The sequence below is a fragment of the Chiloscyllium punctatum genome, chromosome 1 (genome assembly GCF_047496795.1).
Source record: "Chiloscyllium punctatum isolate Juve2018m chromosome 1, sChiPun1.3, whole genome shotgun sequence".
Taxonomy (NCBI): Eukaryota; Metazoa; Chordata; class Chondrichthyes; order Orectolobiformes; family Hemiscylliidae; genus Chiloscyllium; species Chiloscyllium punctatum.
The window spans coordinates 104526298-104549879 of NC_092739.1; the positions used below are offsets into that span (position 1 = coordinate 104526298).

Genomic DNA, 23582 nt, shown 5'->3' on the forward strand with positions numbered 1-23582 from the left:
AGTATGAGGTCATGCACTTTGGTAGGAAGAATAGAGGCATGGACTATTTTCGAAATGGAAACAAAATTTAGAAGTCTGAAGTGCAAAGAGACTTGGGAGCTCTAGTCCAGGATTCTCTCAAGGTAAACTTGCAGGTTGAGTTAGTGGTTAGGAAGGCAAATATAATGATGGCATTTATTTTGAGAGGACTTGAATATCAAAGCAGGGATGCACTTCCGAGGCTCTACAGGGGTCTGGTCAGGACACACTTGGAGTATTGTGCTCAGATTTGGGCTTCAGATCTCAGGAAGGATGTACTGGCCCTGGAGCATGTTCAGAGGTTGTTCATGAGAATGGTCCCAGGAATGAGCAACATTTGAAGACTCATACTTGATGGAATTTAGAAGGATGAGGGGGGATCTAATTGAAACATACCGAATGCTGAATGGCCTAGACAAAGGAAATGTTGGGAAGAAACTTCCATTGGTAGAAGACAATAGAACCTGAGGGCATAGCCTTACAGCAAAAAGAAGACCTCTTAGAACAGAAGTAAGGAGAAACTTCTTCAGCCAGAGAGTGGCGAATCTATGGAATTCATTGCCACAGAAGCCTGTGGAGGCCAGGTCATTGAGTGTATTTAAGACCAAGATAGATAGGTTCTTGAGAATCAAGGGGATCAAGGGTGATGGGGTGAAAGCAGGAGAATGGGGATTAAAAACAAATAAGACATGATTGAATGGCAGAGCAGACTTGATGAGCTAAATGGTCTAATCTCTGCTCCTATGTCTTACTGACAGCATAAGGGGTCATGGAAGTAGTTGACAGGCATGGGTTGGCATGAAAAGTACAGGTTCATGGCAAGTGATGGTGGTGCATTAGTTGGCATCAAGTCACCATGGACTGTATGTGAGGCAACTACAGACAACTTAATTCTCCACCAGCTAAAACTGGGGTCACTGCAAATATAGGACACGAGTTCCAGGCTTGCCAGTGTGGCCGGTAAATGTTCAAAGGTTGAGACAATTAGGTGCAGTTCATTCTGGGATAAAATGCAAAGTACTTGTGGAAGAGACCGTTTTTATTGTGTTTTTATCTTCATTATGCAATAGAGACTAGAAGTCTTAAAAATTATTTGGTGCACTTAAGAAATTACTTGGTAGTTTCCATTTCCTACAAGTGGGTTTTCTCTGCAAGTAAAAGTGTGATCATTTAAGATAACAAACAAAAGTAGTCATAAACCTGAAGGTCGCATAAAACGGAAACATTAATCAGATTATGACAATATGTAAAAATCAGTGGTCACCAACAAGGGTGGAATTTCATGCCCATCTCCACATTTGTTTATAAGTCAGCTCATCAAGTCTGCTCTGCCATTCAATCATGTCTGATTTGTTTTTACTTGTGAATCAGATCTGGTCACAGGATGTGGGTGCTTTGGAGAGCGTACAGAAAAGGTTTACCAGGATGTTGCCTCGTATGGGGGTTTACAGCTATGAAGAGAGGTTAGAAATACTGGGGTTGCTTTCACTGGAATGCAAGAGGTTGAGGGGTGACCTGATAGAAATTTATAAGATTGTGAATGGCATGGATAGAGTGGAAAGTATGAGGTTTTTTTCCCAGGGTGAAGGGCTCAATTAGTACAGGACATAGGTTCAAGGTATGGGGCATATTTTTCACACAGAGGATGGTGAATGCCTGGAAGGCGTTGCCAGAGGAGGTAATGGAAGTAGACGCAATTGCAGCATTCAAGAGGCACCTGGATGAGGAATAGAAGGATACAGATTCTGTAAGATAAGACAGTTTTAAAATAAAAGGGCAAAATGTGTCGGTGCAGGCAGGGAGGGCCAAAGGGCATGTTCCTGTGCTGTATTGTTCTTTGTTCTTAGTGGGATACTATCAATGTGAGGTTTAGTGAGAAATTTGCTCGAGTGACCACCTAGTTAAGTAGAACCAAATAAAGGGGTGGGGGAGGTTTACATATTGATTTCTCTTAATTAAACAGTAACTAGAGCATCAGGTGCCCTACCCGTGAAATTTGGCAATTCTGGAAGAGTTCAACCGTTCCAGAAAGCTTCACTTTCCAAAATCATGTATACAGCTGCAGCTTTTTACAGATTGCTTAGATCAACTGGAGCAGCAGGTGGACACAGTTAGGATCATACAGGAGGTCAGAAGGCTCACAGACAGGGGTTTCAGGGAGATGGTCACACCCAATGTTGAAGCAGATAGATGGGTGATGGTCACAATGGATAGGCAACCAGTGCAGGAGTTTCCTACGGCTGTCCCCCTCTTAAATAGGTATACTGTTTTAGGCACTGTTCAGGGGATAACCACAGCAGTCACCAGAACCTGCTCTGTGATACAGCACTATGTGTCAAAGTGCAGGTGGTAGTTGGGGACTCAACTGGGTATTTCTGTGGCCACAAACAAGACTCCAGTGGTACACATTGGTACCGATGACATAAGTAGGAAGAGTGACAAAGTCCTGTATGGAGAGTTCAGAGAGCTAGGCCGTAAGTTAAAAAGCAGGACCTCCAGGGTTGTAACTTTGGGATTACTGTCCATACCACATGGTAAGGAGACAAGGAATAGGAAGATAGTACAGCTTAACAAGTGGCTGAAGAGCTGGTGCAGGAAGGGAGGGTTCAGATTTTTGGATTATTGAGATCTCTTCCAAGGTATCTGTACAAAATCGAAAGTTTCCATTTTAATTAGAGAGACACAGCATCCTGATGGGGAGGTTTGCTACTGCAACTCAGGTGGATATAAACTAATAAGTCAGGGGTGATGGGAATCAAGCAGCAGGTCACAAAATGAGCATAAGATAGACGTTAACAGAATATATAGGCAGAGCAGATCAAACAACCCATGTTGAGGGAAGGAATCATAAAAGATCAAAATGTGAGTTGAACATTGCAGCAAATGATTGTGATGAACAATAATAAGTAAGGATGAAGAGTGTGGAAAGCACAATAAATTATTAAAAGACAAAGACAAATCAGTAGAACTTATTTAAAAACTTCATACCTAAACGCATGCAATATTCAGAATAAAAACAATGAACTGACGGCACGAATAAAGACAAATGGATACGACTTGATGGCGATTATTGAAACAGGAAGATCAGGACCGGGAGTTAAATGTCCAAGGGTACTCAGTATTCTGAAAGTATAGACAAGAAGGAACACAAAGTGGAGTTGCTTTACTGGTTAAGGGTACCATTAAGAAATAATATTGGCATAGAGACCAAAATGTTGATTCAGTCTGGGTGGAAAAAAGGCAGAGAAGGAATGCCTTAGTAAGAATTATTTTCAGGCCCCTGAACTGTACTTTTGAAGTTGGATATAGTATAAACCTGGAAATAATGAGGACCTGTGGGAAAGGTACAACAGTAATTATGGGGGACTTGAACATGCATATATTGACTAGATTAATCAACTTGGCAAGGGTAGCCTCGAAGAAAGGTTTATAGAGGGTACAAAAAATTATTTCTTAGAGCAACACGTCATGGAGCCAACCAGAGAATTGGCTATTTTTGATTTGGTACTATGTAACAAGAAAGGATTGATAAATGGCCCTATTGTTAAGAATTCTCTTGAAAGGAGTGACTACAACATACCAGAGTTTCAAATTCAGATCGAAGGAGTGAAGACAGAGTCAAATGCATGAGTTTTAGTGTTTGGAATACATAACTAAACAGGCCAGAGGGAGGAGTTAGCCCGAGTGGACTGGACAAATATGACAGGGCAGGACTGGTGAAGAACAATGGCAAATACTTTGGGAGATACTAAATACCTCTCATTTAAACTGTATTCCTGAGAGGAAGAGGAATTGTAAAAAGATGAAAAATCATCCATTGCTTAACAAGGATGTCAAGGATAACATAAAGGCAAATACTAGGATATATCATACTGTAAAAGTTAGTGGCACCCTAGAGGAATGGGAGAACTTTAAATGTCAGCAAAAAGTTATTAAAAACAAAATTTAAAGAGCTAAGATGTACTACAAAAGGAAACTAACAGAAAACATAAGCACTGATACCAAAAGTATATAAAGAACAGAATAGTAAAAGTCCATGTTGACCCTTAGAGAATGAAAATGGTGAGGTAATAATGGGAAACTCAAATAACAGAGGCACTAAAAAATATTTTGTCTCTGTTTTCCCTGTGGAAATAATAATTTCTTCCCAAAAACTGCAGTTACTGGAGGAATTTGGTGAAACTATTATAACTGGGTAGAAGACAAAGGCAGATAAGTCCCCAGGGCCCGATGGCCTGCACCCAAAGTGGCAACAGAGATTGTGGATGCAATGGACATGATTTTCCAAAATTCCCTGGATTCTGGAAAGGTATCAGTGGATTGGAAACATGCAAAGTGGCACCATTATTCAAAAAAAAGGAGATAAGCAAGAAGTGGGAAACTCTAGACCAGCTATTTTGACCTCTGTACTGGAGAAGTTGCTGGAGTCAATCATAAAGGAAGAGATAACTTGGAAAAACAAAACTCAATTCACCAGTGTCAGCACAGTTTCATGAAGAAGTACAAAGTGAGGACTGCACATGCTGTAGATCAGAGTCGAGAGTGTGGTGCTGGAAAAACACAGCAGGTCAGGCGCATCTGAGGAACAGGGAGAATTGATGTTTTGGGTATAAGCCCTTGATTCCTGATGAAGTGCTTACGCCCGAAAAGTCAATTCTCCTGCTCCTCAGATGCTGCCTGACCTGTTGTGCTTTTCCAGCACCACACTCTCGAAATAGTTTCGTGAAGGGTGAGTCCTGCTTGACAATGCTGCTGGAGTTCTTTGGGGATGTAACCAGCAAGATGGACAATGGGAATCTGGTACATGTGGTAAATCTAAACTTCCAAAGGTATATTTCAAGGTGTCGCATATAAGATTGATCCAGAAGATTAGATCCCAGGGAGTAAAGGAGCTTGGATAGAGGATTGGCTGACTGGCAGGAGCATAGGGTCGGGATAAATGGGTCCTGTAACTAATGGGGTGCTACAGAATTCAGTTTTTGGACCGCAACTATTTACAATCTATATAAATGATTTGCAAGCAGGGACAGAGTGTAAAATTTGTGGATGATACAATAGGTGGGAAAGCAGGCTGTGATAAGGAGATAGTTTACAGATGGATACTGATAAACTAGGAGAATGGGCCAGAATCTGGCAGATGGAGTTCAATGTGGATAAATGCATTTTGGCCATAAAACAAAAGACCAATTATTTAAATAGGAAGCAGAGTGTAATGCTGAGGGATCTGGGTGTCTTTGTACATGATTTGCAGAAACTGGGTATATAATAACAAAGGCAAATGGAATCCCTGGCATTTATTGCGAAAGGACTGGATTATAAAAGTACAGAAATGTTGTTACAATTATATAAGGCACTGGTGAGGCCACACCCTGGAATATTTGCAAAGTTTTAGTATCCTTACTTGAGGAAGGATGTGGTGGCACAGAAGACTATGGAGAGGTGCTTCACCAGGTTGATCCCAGGGATGAAAGTGCTGTCATATGAGGAGTGGTTGAATAGCCTGGGCTTGTAATCACTGGATTACAGATGAATGAGGGGGGAATCTGACTGAGGTATATCAATACTAAATGGGTTGGTAAGAAATACATTGAACAGATGTTCCCCTTTTGCGGGGCAATCTCCATCAAGAGGTTATAGATATAGCGTAAGAGGAAGTAGGTTCAAAACTGAGATGAGGACAAATTATTTCTCTCTCAGAGGATTTTGAAACTGGAACTCACTGCCTCAGAGTGCAGTGGAGGCAGAATCAGTCAACATAGTCAAGAAAGAAACTGATATGTTTCCAATGAAAGGCAGGATAAAGGGCAATGGGGAGTAGGCAGGAAAGTAGAGTTGAGTCCAGAATAAAATCAGCAATGATCATGTTCAATCGTGAAGTGGGCTTGAAGGGCTGAGTTGCCTACTCCTACTCCCAAGGCCGAAATTGTGGAGTAATCAATTGGGCAAGTAAAGACCTTGCAGACTTCCCACCTCCAGTCCACTTAAGCATTTGGCAGGAAGGCAGTCGGATGGTCTTCCTGATTTATCCACCAATTGAGAACTTTAAGTGCATTGAGATCTACATCCCACTACTAAGTTCAATATGCAGGGGAGCATGACAAGCAAATCAGGGCTCCTGTGGGAGTCCCACATTGAAAGACATTCGACGCCTGATCAAGGGATTCAACATCGGGAGTTGGGATCCTGCTGAAAGCCAGTCCCTGACCTTGCTGCTGACATATTTCTGTGCAATAGCTGTCTGTTCACCCCTACATTTGACATTACTCATGTATGGTCGAGGATCCAGCTCAGTGGTTGGCCTCAGGCACCTCTCCATGGTGCTACCATTCAATAAAGCAGTTGGCCTTCTCGTAAAAATGATGCAGGGGCTCTCACTGGCTCTCCAGAGGATTTAGAAACTATGGAACTCACTGTCTCAGAGTGCAGTGGAGACAGAATCAGTCAACATAATCAAGAAAGAAACTGATATGTTTCTAATGAAAGGCAGGATAAAGGGCGATGGGGAGTAGGAAGGAATGTAGAGTTGAGACCCTCATCAACTCCATTAAATACTGCCCAAAATGTGGTGACAAAAGTAAGGTTTACTGCAAAGCTTTGTTTGGACTTGAACTTAAATACTATTTCAAAACACAATATAGATGAAGGATTCAACAAATCTTTATAGCAACTTTCATCTCTATTCACTGAAGACATAAATTTTCTTAAAATACACCCCAAAAAAACATTTTGAATACTGTTTGTGCAATATTATTTTCAAGTTCTAACAATTAGTAACTTACTTCAGAAGGCCAAAAATGAATGCATTAAATCTTGTGCTGTGACTCGTTAATTCAGAATACTGACTTATCTTGCAAAAAAGATTGTTAAGTGCCTTGGTAGAAGGACCTGAAATGAAAACAAGCAAGTGTCAAAACAGTAATGATAGCATAACGCATTTAATTTTGCATGTGCCATTTGAATTTTTGGATGAGCTTGGGTGGTGAATTGAGTTAGAACACAGCTCCTTCAGTTTTAGGATCTTGAATTTCAACAAATTTTGCAAAAATCAGGCTGAAACAGTCTCAGTCCCTCTTCTTTGACATCTGTTAAAGGTTCTGAATACAATTCATTTCACTGGCAGCCTTACTCCACCTTTTGAACGATTGAAGAACAAGCATAAGATTTTAAGTATTTAGTATTAGTTTGGTACTCACTGTTTATGAGTATGTTGTTGCATTGGTCAAACAAGAATATCTTTCTTAATTTTTTGTGTTCGAGCACACCAAAACAAATTACATAACTACACCGATGCTTTGTCTCACATAGAGCAAGTAATTTGTTTTATTAATTTTCTTAAGGATATGATTAAGTATTAAAGTGATAAATTTGAGGGACATGTATTAAGGTCAGTAATGTATAAGTGCGGCTACTTTCTGAAAAAAAATCATGCATGAACAGAGATTTCCTGTTGTTGGTGCAGGAGGTAAAAGATAAAGCAAAGAGGAAACTGGAAAGTCAGAAAAATTATCCTAATAGAACAGCAGCTGGGGAAGGTAATTACTGCAAGGCAAGATTCTTATTAACTAAGTTGTAATTAAAGTGGGAATTTGATATGTCTGCCTAAAAAAGGCATTCATTGTGAAAGCTTGAAGAACGAAACCAATATTAAAGATACCATTAAGTCCTGGGGCATCAGGGTTTGCTGACAGCAGAACCATCCTTGCCATGAGATACATCTGAGAAACAGATAGGAGTCAAGAACAAAACTGTGAGCGAAGGTGATGATACAGTGATAACGGAGGTGAGAACTTTTTTTCTGTTACTTTTTAGTTCAGAAAATAACCGATACAATGGAGATATAGCTAATTATTGGTACAGTTGAAGTTTTTAGTTTCTGATTCAGAATAATGCAAATTCCTTGATATTCACACCTTTCATTTATATTAAGTTGGTGAATCCATATTTGCATCATATGTCACAAAGTGATTATTTTCCTTTAATTGCATCTATTTCATATATGGAGACAGAGATATACAGCATAGAAACAGACCCTTGGATCTAAATGGTCCACGGTGATCAGATATCCAAAAATAATCTAGTCGAATTTGCGAGCATTTCGTCCTTCTCCTTCGAAACCCTTCCTGTTCATATACTCATCAATGTTGCCATTGTACCAGCCTCCACCACTTCCTCTGGCAGCTCATTTCAAGCATGCACCACCTTCTGCATAAAAATGTTGTCCCCTAAGACCCTTTTAAATCTTTGCCCCCTTACCTTACACCTATGCCCTCTAGTTTTGGACTTGCCTACCCTTGGGAAAAGACCTTGTCTATTTACCATAACCATGCCGTTCATGATTTTATAAACCTCTATAAGGTCCCCTCTCAGCCTGTGACACTCCAGGGAAAACAGCCCTAGCCTACTCCGCCTCTCCCTATAGCTCAAACCCTCCAACCCTGACAACATGCTTCTAAATCTTTTCTGTAAGATTTCAAGTTTCACAACATCCTTCCTGTGAAGGGAGACCAAAACTGCACACAATATTCCAATAGTGGTCTAACCAATGTCCTGTACAACCGCAATATGACCTCCCAACTCCTATACTCAATGCACTGACCAACAAAAGGCAAGCATACCAAATGCCTTCTTCACTATCCTATCTACTTGTGACTCCACTTTCAAGAAACTATACATGTGGAAGATGCAAATGATTTAAAACTTTGCATTATGGTCCATTGCTGTACTGTATCCAAGAAATACCTTGAAGGTCTTCAAATAAGTCTAATTATAGAGTCATAGAGTCATACAGCATGGATGCAGGCCCTTTGATCAAACTAGGTAAAAACAATGACTGCAGATGCTGGAAACCAGATTCTGGATTAGTGGTGCTGGAAGAGCACAGCAGTTCAGGCAGCATCCAAGGAGCTTCGAAATCGACGTTTCGGGCAAAAGCCCTTCATCAGGAATAAAGACAGTGAGCCTGAAGCATGGAGAGATAAGCTAGAGGAGGGTGGGGGTGGGGAGAAAGTAGCATAGAGTACAATGGGTGAGTGGGGGAGGGGATGAAGGTGATAGGTCAGGGAGGAGAGAGTGGAGTGGATAGGTGGAAAAGGAGATAGGCAGGTAGGACAAGTCCGGACAAGTCATGGGGACAGTGCTGAGCTGGAAGTTTAGAACTAGGGTGAGGTGGGAGAAGGGGAAATGAGGAAACTGTTGAAGTCCACATTGATGCCCTGGGGTTGAAGTATTCCGAGGCAGAAGATGAGGCGTTCTTCCTCCAGGCATCTGGTGGTGAGGGAGCGGCGGTGAAGAAGGCAGAGGACCTCCAAGTCCTCGGCAGAGTGGGAGGGGGAGTTGAAATGTTGGGCCACGGGGCGGTGTGGTTGATTGGTGCGGGTGTCCCGGAGATGTTCCCTAAAGCGCTCTGCTAGGAGGCGCCCAGTCTCCCCAATGTAGAGGAGACCGCATCAGGAGCAACAGATACAATAAATGATATTAGTGGATGTGCAAGTAAAACTTTCATGGATGTGGAAGGCTCCTTTAGGGCCTTGGATAGGGGTGAGGGAGGAGGTGTGGCCGCAGGTTTTACAGTTCCTGCAGTGGCAGGGGGAAGGTGCCAGGATGGGAGGGTGGGTTGTAGGGGGGAACTAAACTAGTTCCACCTGCCTGCATTTGGCCCATATCGCTCCAAACCTTTCCTATTCATGTACTTATCCAAAAGTCTTTTAAATGTTGTAAATGTACCTGCATTCACCACTTGCTCTGGCAGTTCATTCCACGCACAAACCACCCTCTGCGTAAAAAAGTTGCCCTCATGACCTTTTTAAAACTTTCTTCTTTCACCTTAAAAATATGTCCCCAAGGTAAAAGACCCTTGTGTTTCACTTTACCTGACCCTCATGATTTAAAGTGTAATGATTCTTTTCGTATCATTGTGATCACGGCAATTATTTTCTAGAACTGATGTTGCAATATTGAGTGAGTGCTAGACAGAATATTAGATTAGATTAGATTCCTTACAGTACGGCCCAACAAGTCCACACTGACCCTCCGAAGAGTAACCCACCCTCTGACTGATGTACCTAATACTATGGGCAATTTAGCATGGCCAATTCATTTAACCTGCACATCTTTGGACTGTGGGAGGAAGCCGGAGCACCCGGGGGAAACCCACGCAGACACCGGGAGAATGCGCAAACTCCACACAGACAGTTACCCTGAGGCTGGAATTGAACCTGAGACCCTGGTGCTTTGAGGCAGCTGTGCTAACCGCTGAGCCACCGTGCTACCCTGGAGGTGCTGTCTTCCGAATAAAGTGCAAAGGTAAAATCCTGTCTGCTCTCAGTTGAATGTAAAAATATGCCTGTTGCCCTGAACAATATCCGTCAGTCAGATTATCTGGTTATGGAGGATAAAAGTAACATCTCGGAAGTAGCAATAAATCAGGAGATAGAAGGGAGGAACTCAACAAAATTACAAAACTAGTCAAGTAATTGCAAGTAAATTGTCAGAGCTGTGGTATGATAAATGTCTGGGAGCTGATGGAATTCTTCCTAGGACCTTAGAAGAATTGGCAAGTGAAATAGTTGATACGCTGTTTTGATTTTTCAAAATTCCCTTGATTCCAGGACAATCCCATTAGATTGAAAGACAATTAATGCAAATCATTAAAAGGTGAGGGAGAAAGCAAGAAAGAAACTAAAGATCAGTTAGCTTGACACCTGTCATAGGGAAAACGTGAGCGATTATTAAACAAGTTATAATAGGGCACCTGGATATATTCAAGATAATCAAATTTTACAGGATTTGGTGAAAGGGAAATCATGTTTGGCCAATCTATTGAAATTTTCTGAGCAAGTAACATGTGCTGTGGATAAAGGAGAACCAATGGAAGTACTGTACATACGATTTCCATTCGACATTTGATAAAGTGTCGAATCAAAGGTGCTGAGAAAAATAAAAACCACAATGTAGAGGATAGTATATTTGCATGGATAGAAGATTGGAGCTGAAAAACGTGTTGCTGGAAAAGCGCAGCAGGCAGCATCCAAGGAGCAGGAGAATCGACGTTTCGGGCATAAGCCCTTCTTCAGGAATGAGGAAGATGTGCCAAGCAGGCTAAGATAAAAGGTAGGGAGGAGGGACTTGGGGGACGGGCATTGGGAATGCGATAGGTGAAAGGAGATTAAGATGAGGGTCCTTGTAGAGGGAGGAAGAGAGCTTCTTCAAGGATAGAAGATTGCTTGGCTAACAAGAAACAGAGAATAAAAGGGTCTTTTTCAGATCAGGAAGATAAGACGAATGATGTGTCACAGGGTTGAGTGTTGGGACTTAAACTGTTTACAATTTATATTATGGCTTAGATGAAGGGACTAGAGATATGGTACGCAATTTGCTCACAACCAAAAGATAGGTAGAAAAGTAAGTTATGAAGAGGACACAAGGAGACTACAAAAAGATATTGATAGGTAAAGTAAGGAGCAAAACATATGGCCAATAGGTTATAATGTGGGGAAATGATGTGATTGTCCATTTGGTAGGAAAATAAAAAAGCATATTATCTAAATAGCAAGAGTTTACAGAGCTCTGAGATTCAAAGATACGCTCTTGTGTATATTGCAAGGGGAGTTTAAAATCGAATTCGGGAGCTTACACTTCAATTATACAGGTCACTGGCGAGAAAATGTAAATGTGTTGGAGGTAGTTTAGAGAGGGTTTACCAAATTTATATCTGGAATGGAAGGTAGTCTTATAAGGCAAAGTTCGACAGACTAGGCTAGTTTCTGCTGGAGTTTAAAAGAGTTGAAAGCAACTTGATTGAAACATACAAAATCCTGAAGAGTCTTGTTGTTTCCTCTTCTTATGGAAGAATCTAAAACCAGGATCACTGTTTAAAAAACAGGGAATACTTAAAGATTCGGCAAAATGTTTCTGTCAATAAGTTATGATACCGTGGAACTCTCTTGCTGAAAATTCGATGGAAGCAGAGTCCTTAAATATTTTTAAGGTAGAAGTAAACAGTTTCTTGTTAATGAAGGGGTTGAAAGTTTATCACAAAAGGCAAGGATGGGGATTTATGGTTATAATTAGATCAGCCACAATTTTCTTGAATGTGATCATGATTTGGAGGTGCTGATGTTGGATTGGGGTGTGTGAAGTTAAAAATCACACAACAACAGGTTATAGTCCAACAGGTTTGTTTGGAAGCACTAGCTTTCGGAGTGCTGCTCTTTCATCAGGTGTTAGCAATGAAGGAGTAGTGCTCCGAAAGCTAGTGCTTCCAAATATACCTGCTGGACTATAACCTGCTGTTGTGTGATTTTTAACCTTGAATGTAATAGCAGACTTGAGGGGCTGAATGGCCTACGCCTGTTCCTGTTTCAATTAATGAACAATTTTGGGCTCAGAGGCAGCATTCCTGTGGAGACTCAGAGGATCATTACAGCTGAGTTACCATGGCCCTGAGGGGAGGCTGTGAAGAGATAAGGCTATGTCCACAGTCACAATGGATTATCTAAAGGCTGCTGTAGCACCATCCTCTTATAGAATTACCAGTTCAACTAATACCAGTTTCTTATTTACAAAAAAAGCTCTCTTCTGCTTTCTTCACACACTTGGCCTAGTACTAATTCTCTGCCAGTTCCTTCCTCAGTTCCTTTAGTAAACTTGTCTGGTTCACATTCCTTCACTAACATCTTCCTTAAAGTCTGCTTGTTAATTAAGTTTTGATCACCTTTGCTAACAGCTTTTTCTTTGGCTTAGAGACATTGTTTCCTCACACTTCTCAGTGACACTTTTTTAAAAATGGTTTTTGTGAAGATCTGTACTGCAGGTTGTGGTTAGAGTTGTTGGTCAGTTCGTTGAGCTGATTGATTTTTTTTGCAAATGTTTCATCCCCCTAAGTGACATCTTTAGTGCTGTATAGCCGCTGGATGAAGCACTGTTATTGTGATCTGCCCAGAATTTATACAGTTCTGTCTGTCATGGCGGATGGATCTATTTCCAATTTTGTACTGTAGTGGTCTGTATTCAACATGTTTGTTTATGGCACCAGTGAATGAATACCAGGCTCCAGGAATTCCTGAGCTTACCTTTATTTTGCCTGTCCCAGTATCATTACACTGTCCCAGTTGAATTGGTGTCCTTCATGTCAGTGTATATTGACATGATGGACAGCTGGTCATGTCATTTTGTTGCAAGCTGATGCTCATGTATTCTAGTGATGCATTTCCTGCCTGTTTGTCCTGTGTAATCTTTCCCGCAGTTGTTGCATGGCATTTTGTATATCACATTCGTCCTGCATGTTGTGGCTATGGGGTCTTTTGTCTTGAATAGTATCTGGCGAAGTATGGGTGTTGGTTTGTGTACTGTCATTATTCTCAGAGGATGTAGGAGTCTTGTCGTCAGTGCTGAGACATTTCTAATATTGACTAGGATGGTCAGTGTATTGGGGAACGCGGTGTCTTCTTGCTGTTGGCATCTGTGAATAAAGCTATTAGGGTGCCCATTATTAGCAAAGATTTTGTCTAGGTGTTCCTCTTCTTTTTTGCAGAGCTCTGAGGTGTCACAGTGTGTTATAGCTTGTTTGAATAAAGTCTTGACACAGCTCTGTTTGTGGACGTTGGGGTACATAGAACATAGAACATAGAACAATACAGCGCAGTACAGGCCCTTCGGCCCTCGATGTTGCGCCGATCAAAGCCCACCTAACCTACACTAACCCACTATCCTCCATATACCTATCCAATGCCCGCTTAAATACCCATAAAGAGGGAGAGTCCACTACTGCTACTGGCAGGGCATTCCATGATCTTACGACTCGCTGAGTGAAGAACCTACCCCTAACATCAGTCCTATATCTACCCCCCCTTAATTTAAAGCTATGCCCCCTTGTAATAGCTGACTCCATACGCGGAAAAAGGTTCTCACTGTCAACCCTATCTAACCCCCTAATCATCTTGTACACCTCTATCAAATCACCCCTAAACCTTCTTTTCTCCAAAGAAAACAACCCCAAGTGCCTCAGCCTTTCCTCATAGGATCTTCCTACCATACCAGGCAACATCCTGGTAAACCTCCTCTGCACCCGTTCCAGTGCCTCCACATCCTTCCTATAGTATGGCGACCAAAACTGCACACAATATTCCAGAAGCGGCCGCACCAGAGTCTTATACAACTGCAGCATGACCTCAGGACTCCGGAACTCAATTCCTCTACCAATAAAAGCCAGTACGCCATATGCCTTCTTCACTGCACTATTTACCTGGGTGGCAACTTTCAGAGATCTGTGTACATGGACACCAAGATCCCTCTGCTCTTCCACACTACCAAGTAGTCTACCATTAGCCCAGTAATCCATCTTTTTATTACTCTTACCAAAGTGAATCACTTCACACTTAGCTACATTGAACTCCATTTGCCACCTTTCTGCCCAGCTCTGCAGCTTCTCTATATCCCGCTGTAACCTGCCATATCCTTCCTCACTGTCTACAACTCCTCCGACTTTCGTATCATCCGCAAACTTGCTCACCCAACCTTCTAACCCTTCCTCCAGGTCATTTATAAAAATGACAAACAGCAATGGTCCCAAAACAGATCCTTGCGGAACACCACTAGTGACGGCACTCCAAGATGAATCTTTGCCATCAACTACTACCCTCTGTCTTCTTCCAGAGAGCCAATTCCTAATCCAAACCTCCAACTCACCCTCAATGCCATATCTCTGTATTTTCTGCAGTAGCCTACCATGGGGGACCTTATCAAACGCCTTACTAAAATCCATATATACTACATCTACCGCTTTCCCCTCATCTACCTCCTTCGTCACCTTCTCAAAGAATTCAATAAGGTTTGTGAGGCACGACCTGCCCTTCACAAAACCATGCTGACTATCCTTGATCACATCATTCTTATCCAGATGTGCATAAATCCTATCCCTTATAATTCTCTCTAAGACTTTGCCCACAACAGAAGTGAGACTCACTGGCCTATAGTTACTAGGATTATCCCTACTCCCCTTCTTGAACAAGGGAACCACGTTTGCTAGCCTCCAGTCCTCTGGCACTACTCCTGTAGACAAAGAGGTCACAAAAATCAAGGCCAATGGCTCTGCAATCTCCTCCCTTGCTTCCCAGAGAATCCTAGGATAAATGCAATCAGGCCCAGGGGACTTATCTATTTTCACCCTTGCCAGAATTTCCAACACCTCTTCTTTACATATCTCAAAGCCATCCATTCTACTTATTCGTGCCTCAGTATTCATATCGACAACAATGTCCTGTTCCTGAGTGAATACTGACGAAAAGTATTCATTCAGCGCCTCCCCAATCTCTTCAGCCTCCACACGCAACTTCCCATTACTATCCTTGATTGGACCTATTCCTTCCCTAGTCATTCTTTTATTCCTAGCATACCTATAGAAAGCCTTAGGGTTTTCCCTAATCCTACCAACTAAGGACCTTTCATGTCCCCTCCTTGCTGCTCTTAGCTCTCTCTTCAGGTCCTTCCGGGCTACCTTATAACTCTCAATCGCCCCTATTGAACCTTCACGCCTCATCTTTACAAAGGCCGCCCTCTTCCATTTAACAAGGGATTCCAACTCCTTATTAAACCACGGCTCCTTCACACGACCCTTTCCTCCCTGCCTGATAGGTACGTACTTATCAAGGACACTCAATAGTTGCTCCTTGAACAAGTTCCACATATCAATTACGCTCTTGCCTTGGAATCTACTTTTCCAATCTACACATCCTAAGTCATGCCTCAACGCATCATAATTTCCCTGCCCCCAGCTATAACTCTTGCCCTGTAGTACACACTTATCCCTCTCCATCACTAGAGTAAAAATCACCGAATTGTGGTCACTGTCCCCAAAGTTACTGTTACTGTTGTAATTAAGAATCTATTCTGTATGTGTAGCCTTTCTGTGCACTCTGGTAAGGAATTCACCATTCTTCATTCGTCTTCATCTAAGAACGGGAGTTATTCTCTACTTCTCTGGTGAACTTGCTCCTGGTGAATATGTTATTAATAAAGGTGGTGTGTGCTTTCTAACTTGGACTGTTTATGATAACGTCTCAGAACTAACTACAAGACTCCTACATCCTCTGGGAATTATGACAGCACACAAACCTACAGACATACTTCACCAGATACTATCAAAGACAAAATACTCCACAGCCACAACATGCAGGACGAATGTGATATAAAAAATACCATGCAGCAACTGTGAGAAAGATTATACAGGACAAACAGGCAGGAAATGCACCACCAGAATACACGAGCACACTGATAATGAAAGACACCAATTCAACTGGAACAACATTACGATACTGGGATAGACAAAACAAAGACAAGCTCAGGAATTCTTGGGTGCCTGGCATTCATCCACTGGTACCATAAACAAATGTATTGAAATAGACCCCATCTGCAGACCACCACAGTACAAAACTAGAAATAGAACCACCTGTCATGACAGACAGAACCATATAAATTCTGGGCAGATCACAACAGTGCTTCATCTGGAGGCTACATAGCATTGAAGACAACACCTAGTAGAGGGATGAAACGTGTGCATAAAAAAAAATCAACTGGCTGAGCGAACTAACCAACAACTCCTACTTTTTTATATTAAGGGTAATATTAAAGCAGATGTTGGAATTGTTCTAATTTTTAAAGTATCCATCAAGAATAGGAAGAAAATTGTTGAAGAATTGACTGCCATCTAGTGATACTATTAAATACAACTAATTCGAACACAGTCTGTATGAATGCACAACAAAGTTACCTTTACTTCATTCTCAATAGTTTACCAAAATTCTCTTTATACACAATAAATCTATCCAATGCAAAAGTTTTGTGGGTGATTTTAACCCCAAATTAAATATGGTTTGGGAATGGGAAATTAAAACAGGGGAAGGGCATGATGCTGTTCAGGGGCTGGGAGCATTAGAGACACAAAGGGCAAAAGAACAGGAGAAAATGGAGAAGCATAGAATATGGTGCGAAAAACAAAGGGTTGGGGAGAAAGAGAAAACCAAAAAGTGAAGAGAAATGAATAACCAAGGAATAGAGTAAAAATAAAAAAAGTACAATTTTCAGGGTTTTCCTTTTAAAAATACAGTTATCAGAATTTCATATATAACTAAATGTGAGAAAATATAGCATATTGGCCCAAAGGTTTTAGTTCGCCGTTATAACTGAAAGTTCAGACCAAAGACATTATTAAGTCCCAAGAGTAAAATTGAGTGATAGTTCTTATTGTATTCACGTGTCAGCTTCAGAGCTACCAATTTGTGCTCCTTAACAAAAAGGGAAAATAATAATGTTAGTTATCTAAACTATCAACCAGTCTTAATCTCAATTTTATTTAGTATTGCTGGAAGTCCTAATTAAATTGCTACTTGTAATCTGAGCACTGAATATCCTAAGACTTGCTATAGCTGCTGGTGAAAGTGTAAAGCCATACCTAGCTGAGTAGAAGCTTCAATAACAATCCATGGTAAATTTTTCCTTTGGCCTACGATCATATCCAGAATGTATGCCTTCAACCCATCTTGAAGCACATTTTTCACTGCTGGGCACAGGTACTTAAGAACAAGATGGCCTACATTGGGGCTGACTGTACTGTTCCCAAGTTTGGCCTGTAAAGAAAAAAATGCCACCTATCAGACTTCTTATTTGTTATGGCAAAATACATTACTTTAAATCAATTTTCTATCATTTTACTGCCAACACCAGTTGCATCTGTGTCAAGGGAATCCAGGAACTGTCCTCAAAAACAAGGCAAATAATTACTTATAAGAAAGAAATGGCACTTGATTACAAATATATGTGCATATATTTAAGCAACAGTACTAAGAACATACTTTCCCTCTATTCGTAATGCTGTAAATGTAAACAATTTATATTCCTAGTTTCCGTGATGGTTAGAAATACAAGACAAGGGAAAATCCATGGACAATAAGTTATAAAATTCAAGTGCACAACTTTGAGTGTGTAAGGAAAAAAAAGTAGATTTGCTAGTTTTAGATGATAGAACTTACTTATAACTAATTACGTTAAACCTTTTTTAAAATAAAGCATATCATCTAAAAGGTAAGTAAAAGAAAGCACTCTGTATTTTCCAAAATATACACATTTGACCTACATTTATCCAAAAACATAAATACTTGCAACATGCCCTAGCATGGCAAAATTTTCTGTTTGCTGTAGCTTCTGCTGTGCTTCCTTGTAATAATGAAATTGTATACATTGTACATGTTTCTTTTACTTCTGGCTGCCAATACAAACATTAGCTTAGGCAACACATTTTGAAGATGAGCTGCTCAGCCGTACATGTTTATCGGAAGCCAAGTGTAGTACTAAAACAGTCACATTTATTTCTCCTTAGTAAAGGCAAAACCCCAGTATAACAAACAAATTATTATGGGGGGGGGATCTGTGTAAACAAGGGAAGTTTTTCATGCATCAGGGTTCTCGGTTTTTAATTCATTCACTAAATAGAATTTATGAGCATGCTTTGTTTATATAACAAATATGACCACAGTCATAGGCAATGAATAACAGCAAGATTAGATCAGTCTTTCTTTAACTAGCTTCTAAAAGATGACAATTGCTCCTGGTTATCGTCAAATGTAGCAGTATGGCCAAGGGCAGTACATTTGTATGTCCTTGTAGTCCAGGAGTTAAAGTACTACAAAGGACATATTTTAAGATGACATCTCCAACAAATTCCTTCATTTGTCAAGTTTTCTAATGTTTTCACAAATCTTCCCAGTACTCACATCAGGGTCTACTGAATCAAAACATAAGTCAAGTTTCCCATAGACTCAACAGTCCTGTAACAAGGGACTCAGTCAAAATTAGAGATAGTGAACACAAAGTCAAAAACCTAATATTTTTATGCACCCATACTGCTGGAGAAGCTGTATCCACCATGAGCCATGGAAAAATTTACCCAAACATCAGAGATTGCAGGTGCAAACAATGTGATGATTCTCCTCAGCAAAGATTAGATTTAGTTAATTCAACCCAGCAAACAATCACTTGACTGTAACATTCCAGAAAAAGTTGTAAGGTTGAAAACAAATTGCTGGCGGAAAAGATAAAACATCACTGTTAGATTTTTTTCTAGTTTTTTTTGTTGAAACAAACTACAAAATGGAATACAAACATATGACTACTCAAATCAAATCAGAACACAGACACATTAATCACCGTACCTTAACACCAGGATCTCGGCTTGTTCCAAAGTGTGCTACAATTAGATCAACGGCAGTGTTCACAGCCTTAACAAGACCTGCCATAATAAAGTTGGATGAGCACTACAGTGGATATTATATTGACAACTGTTATACTACATTTAAAAAAAACTTTAAATACAATTTGGAACAGAAAACAATTGTGTGACAAATGCTGCACTAAGTTTAAACGTGACAAGTTCACAAACCGAATGAGTTAGAAAATTTCAATCCATACGATTTATAGTAATTCCTTCCTTTGTACCACATGAAATATTTTGGCTGTCAGTGGTGCCATTCATTAAAAATATACTGTAATTATTAACACATCAGCCTAAAAGTAAACAAATTTAAATGTTTCATATACTGTATTCCACAATGTTCACAGAATTTAATTTGTAATTATTTGAATGAAAATTCAATGGGATTAAGATTGCTTATTCTTGCACTCGTAGAGAAAATATTTTCCTAATATGAGTGCAACTGATTGATCACAGGAAATGCTTAACATGCTAATTTTTCGTATCTGGTCAGCTGAGTGAGTGATACACTTTGATAATATATTCAAAACATATTAATCTTGAAAATATTGAATTTAAGACAACTCTGCCTTCAATAATGTGCATACAATGTGGCTGATGTCAAAATCTAAATTTTACCTTTTTTCTGTAGCAAATCTATGGAGATACTTTCTGTGGTTCCATCAGGTGATAAACAGAATTCAGCTGGGGGTTTCTCAGCCAGTGAAAAATAATCCGGAAAGAAATCACTGTAATAGTTCTGAAGTTGCTTCACAGATTGGCCTACAAAAAGGGAGATCATATTATTTAATCCATCACTAAATTAAATGCATTTTAATACTAATAATACTTTTTCAAACATTCTTCAATGAAATGCAATATTTCCTTGCATCCCTCACCCCAATTCCAGAATTCACTGACATCTTAAATTGCCTGTTTTACCAACTCATTTAATTGGCTACACAAAACTTTCAAGCTCATGATATTTCTGAGGGCTGTACCTTTTCACACTAGTAATGATCTGTATAAAGACACTGGGGAAATTACCTGAATGCAATGCACAGACTTATAAAATCCAAGTTGAACTAGAGGAGATAATTTTGTTTTGTTCATTCATGTCAAATTTATTCATGGGATGTGGATATTGCTGGCAGTGCCAACATTTATTGCCTATCTTGAATAACCTTCAAGTAGGAAGTGGTGAGTTCTGCTATTGAACTGCAGGGGGCAGTGCTGTTCACATGTGCCCACTGAGTTTGTTCTTCTAGGTGGTAGTAACATTCAGTATATGCTCTTACAGAAGCTTTAGCCCGTTGGTTCACACTACTACCAGTAGTGGTGAAGGATTAGATGCCAATTGTATCAAGGTTCATGACTGGATGAGCAACTTCAACAGACAAGTGAAGAGTATTCCACCACACTGTGACTGATGATTTCTGACTTGTAGATGGCCAATTTAAGTTGAAATCATTAATAATGGAAGGAATAACCTCCATCTATATGGTTGCTACTTGATCTGGACAGTTTAGGAAAGTTGGGAGACATAAATACAAGTTATGAAAGCTGGCCAATACTTTTGTAAACTCATGCCCGAAACGTCGATTCTCCTGCTCCTTGGATACTGCCTGACCTGCTGCGCTTTTCCAGCAACACATTTTCAGCTCAATACTTTTGTAAAGTCAATCATGGAATATGGGCAACCCTGGCAAAGCAGCATTTATTGTCATTTTAACCAGCACTTGAGAAGGTTCTGCTGATCATTTTGGAGGCATTTTGATTGTTGGGGATTGTCACTCAGTCTCCTAGGGTTTGCCCAATTGCTTCAAGGATCATAGAACTTTGGAGATGTTTCTCCGAAGTTGGACCAAGATCTTGGATTTCATCTATATTACATAAGAAGTGCATATAGTAAACAGAATATATTTTAAGATCATTTAATTTAGATTTTGGGTTTGAGCTAATGGCATATGGGTTTGGTCTGTGTGTCTGAAGGGGTTCAATGCTTAACTTCTAAGTAACCCTGTAGCCAAGATGATTCCTATTAAAGACTGTATGAAAGAGATAGTTCCTGATGTATAATAGAACTTTGTTTTCATTGGGAGTATGTTTACTTCATTTGCTCGTTAAAAAAATGCATTGGCCTTTTAGTTTGGAAGGTTATAGATTGATTGTTTTAATCTTTTGGTTAAGGAAAGCTCTTCTAATTTGGGGAAAAATCTTCGAGGTTTCAGTTTGGTATTTGGCAAAATCTTGATAGAAGATATTGATGGTAAACATTTGCTCCTAAGAAAAGAAGATAATCTAATAGCACTGTTTAAAAACACAGAGGGGCAGAAGACCAGAAACTATAGGCCAGTCAGCCTGACCTTGGTCTTGGTAAGATTTTAGAGTCCACTAATACGTATGAGATTGCGGACTTCTTGAAAGTGCATGGTAAAATAGAGCTGAGTGCCAAAACTAATAAAATTCTTTGAGGAGCTAACAAGCAAGTGAAACAGAGGAGAGCCAGTAGATATGACGTATTTGGATTTCCAGAAGGCCTTTGAGAAGGAGCCACACAGGTGGCTGCTAAATAGGGGAAGAGCCCAGAGTATTAGGGGCAAGGTACTGGCATGTATAGAGGATTGGCTGGCTGGCAGAAAGCAAAGAGTAGGATTAAAAGGGTCTTTTCAGGATGGTAGCCAGTGACTAATGGAGTTCTGCAGGGTCCTTGTTAGGACCACAACAATTCTCATTAGATATCAAAGATATGGATGAAGAAATTGAGAGTATTATTGTTGAGTTTGCGCAGGATACAAAGATAGATGGAGGGACAGGATACAAAGATAGATGGGAGTTGAGAAAGCAGAGAGGCTGCAGAAGGACTTTGACAGGCTAGCAGAATGCAAAATAAGTGGCAGATAAAATACAATATGGGAACGTGTGAGGTTATACATTTTGGTAAGAAGAATAGAGGTGAAGACTATTATCTAAATCGGGAAAGACTTCGGAAGTCTGAAGCACAAAGGGACATGGGAGTCCCAGATCAGGATTCTGTTCAGGTTAACATACAGATTCAGTTGGCAGTTAGGAAAGCAAATGCAATACCAGCATTCATTTCAACACAGCTAGAAAACAAGAGCAAAAAAGTAATATTGAGGTGATATAAATTTCTGGTCAGATGCATTTGGAATAGTGATGTGGAGATGCCAGTGTTGGACTGGGGTGGACAAGGTCAGAAATTACATGGCACCAGGTTATAGTCCAACAGGTTATCAGGTGAGGAAGAGCTCTTCAAAAGCTTGTGATTTCAAGTAAATCTGTTGGACCCTCCTAGAGGAAGAATGTTGTGAAAGGGTTCAGAAAAGATTTACAAGGATGTTGCCAAAGTTGGAGGGTTTGAGCAATAGGGAGAGGCTGAATAGGCTGGGGCTGTTTTCCCTGGAGCGTTGGAGGCGGAGGGATGATCTTATAGAGGTTCATAAAATCATGAGGGGTATGGATGGAGTAAATATACATGGTCTTTTCCCTTAAGGGCTTATGCCCGAAACATCCACTTTCCTGCTCCTCGGATGCTGCCTGACCTGTTGTGCTTTTCCAACACCACATTCTCGATCCTGGGGTGGGGGAGTGCAGAACTAGAGGGCATAGGTTTAGGGTGAGAGCAGAAAGATTTAAAAGGGACCTAATGGGCACCTTTTCACGCAGAGGGTGGTGCGTGTATAGAATAAGCTGCTAGACAAAGTGGTGGAGGCTGGTACAATTACAGCATTTAAAAGGCATCTGAATGGGTACATGAATAGGAGGGATATTGGCTAAGTGCTGGCAAATGGGTTTAGATTAGGTTAGGATATCTGGTCAGCATGGAAGAGTTGGACCAAAGAGTTTATTTTTGTGCTGTACATCTCTATGACTATGACTATAACCTGGTGTAATATGACTTCTGACTTTGGAATATTGTGAACAGTTTTGGGCATGGTATCTGAGGAAGGATGAGCTGGCATTGAAGGAGGCCAAGAGAAGGGTGACAAGAGTGATTGCGGGAATTAAGAATTTATAATATGATGTGTTGAGGAATCTGGATCTGTGGTCAATGGAGTTTAAAAGGATGGGGGGTATGTGATTGAAACTTACAGAATACTGAAAGGCTTAGATAGAGTGGATGTGGAAAAGATGTTGCCATTAGTAGGAGAGACCAGGACCTGAACTCACAGCCTTAGAGTGAAGAGACAACACTTTAGAATGGAATTGAATTTATTGTCACATGTACCAAGGCACAGTGAAAAGCTTTGTCTTGCAAGTAATACAGGCAGATTATATAGTTAAGTTGCTTGGATAAGTAAAT

The 23582-nt window shown here is 40.4% G+C and overlaps 1 protein-coding gene across 8 annotated transcripts in view; it reads right to left on the reverse strand.

Annotated features, from left to right (window-relative positions):
• The window catches only part of rusc2 (RUN and SH3 domain containing 2), a 140139-nt gene that overhangs the window by 32000 nt on the left and 84557 nt on the right, over positions 1–23582 (reverse strand). For all 8 annotated transcript variants that reach the window (XM_072571655.1, XM_072571649.1, XM_072571653.1 and 5 more), the window contains 4 exons: positions 19898–20041; positions 19221–19297; positions 17465–17639; positions 6798–6903 (listed from right to left, as the gene is read on the reverse strand). In XM_072571655.1, coding sequence (XP_072427756.1) covers positions 6798–6903; positions 17465–17639; positions 19221–19297; positions 19898–20041 — 502 coding nt within the window. The remainder of the gene's footprint in view (positions 1–6797; positions 6904–17464; positions 17640–19220; positions 19298–19897; positions 20042–23582) is intronic.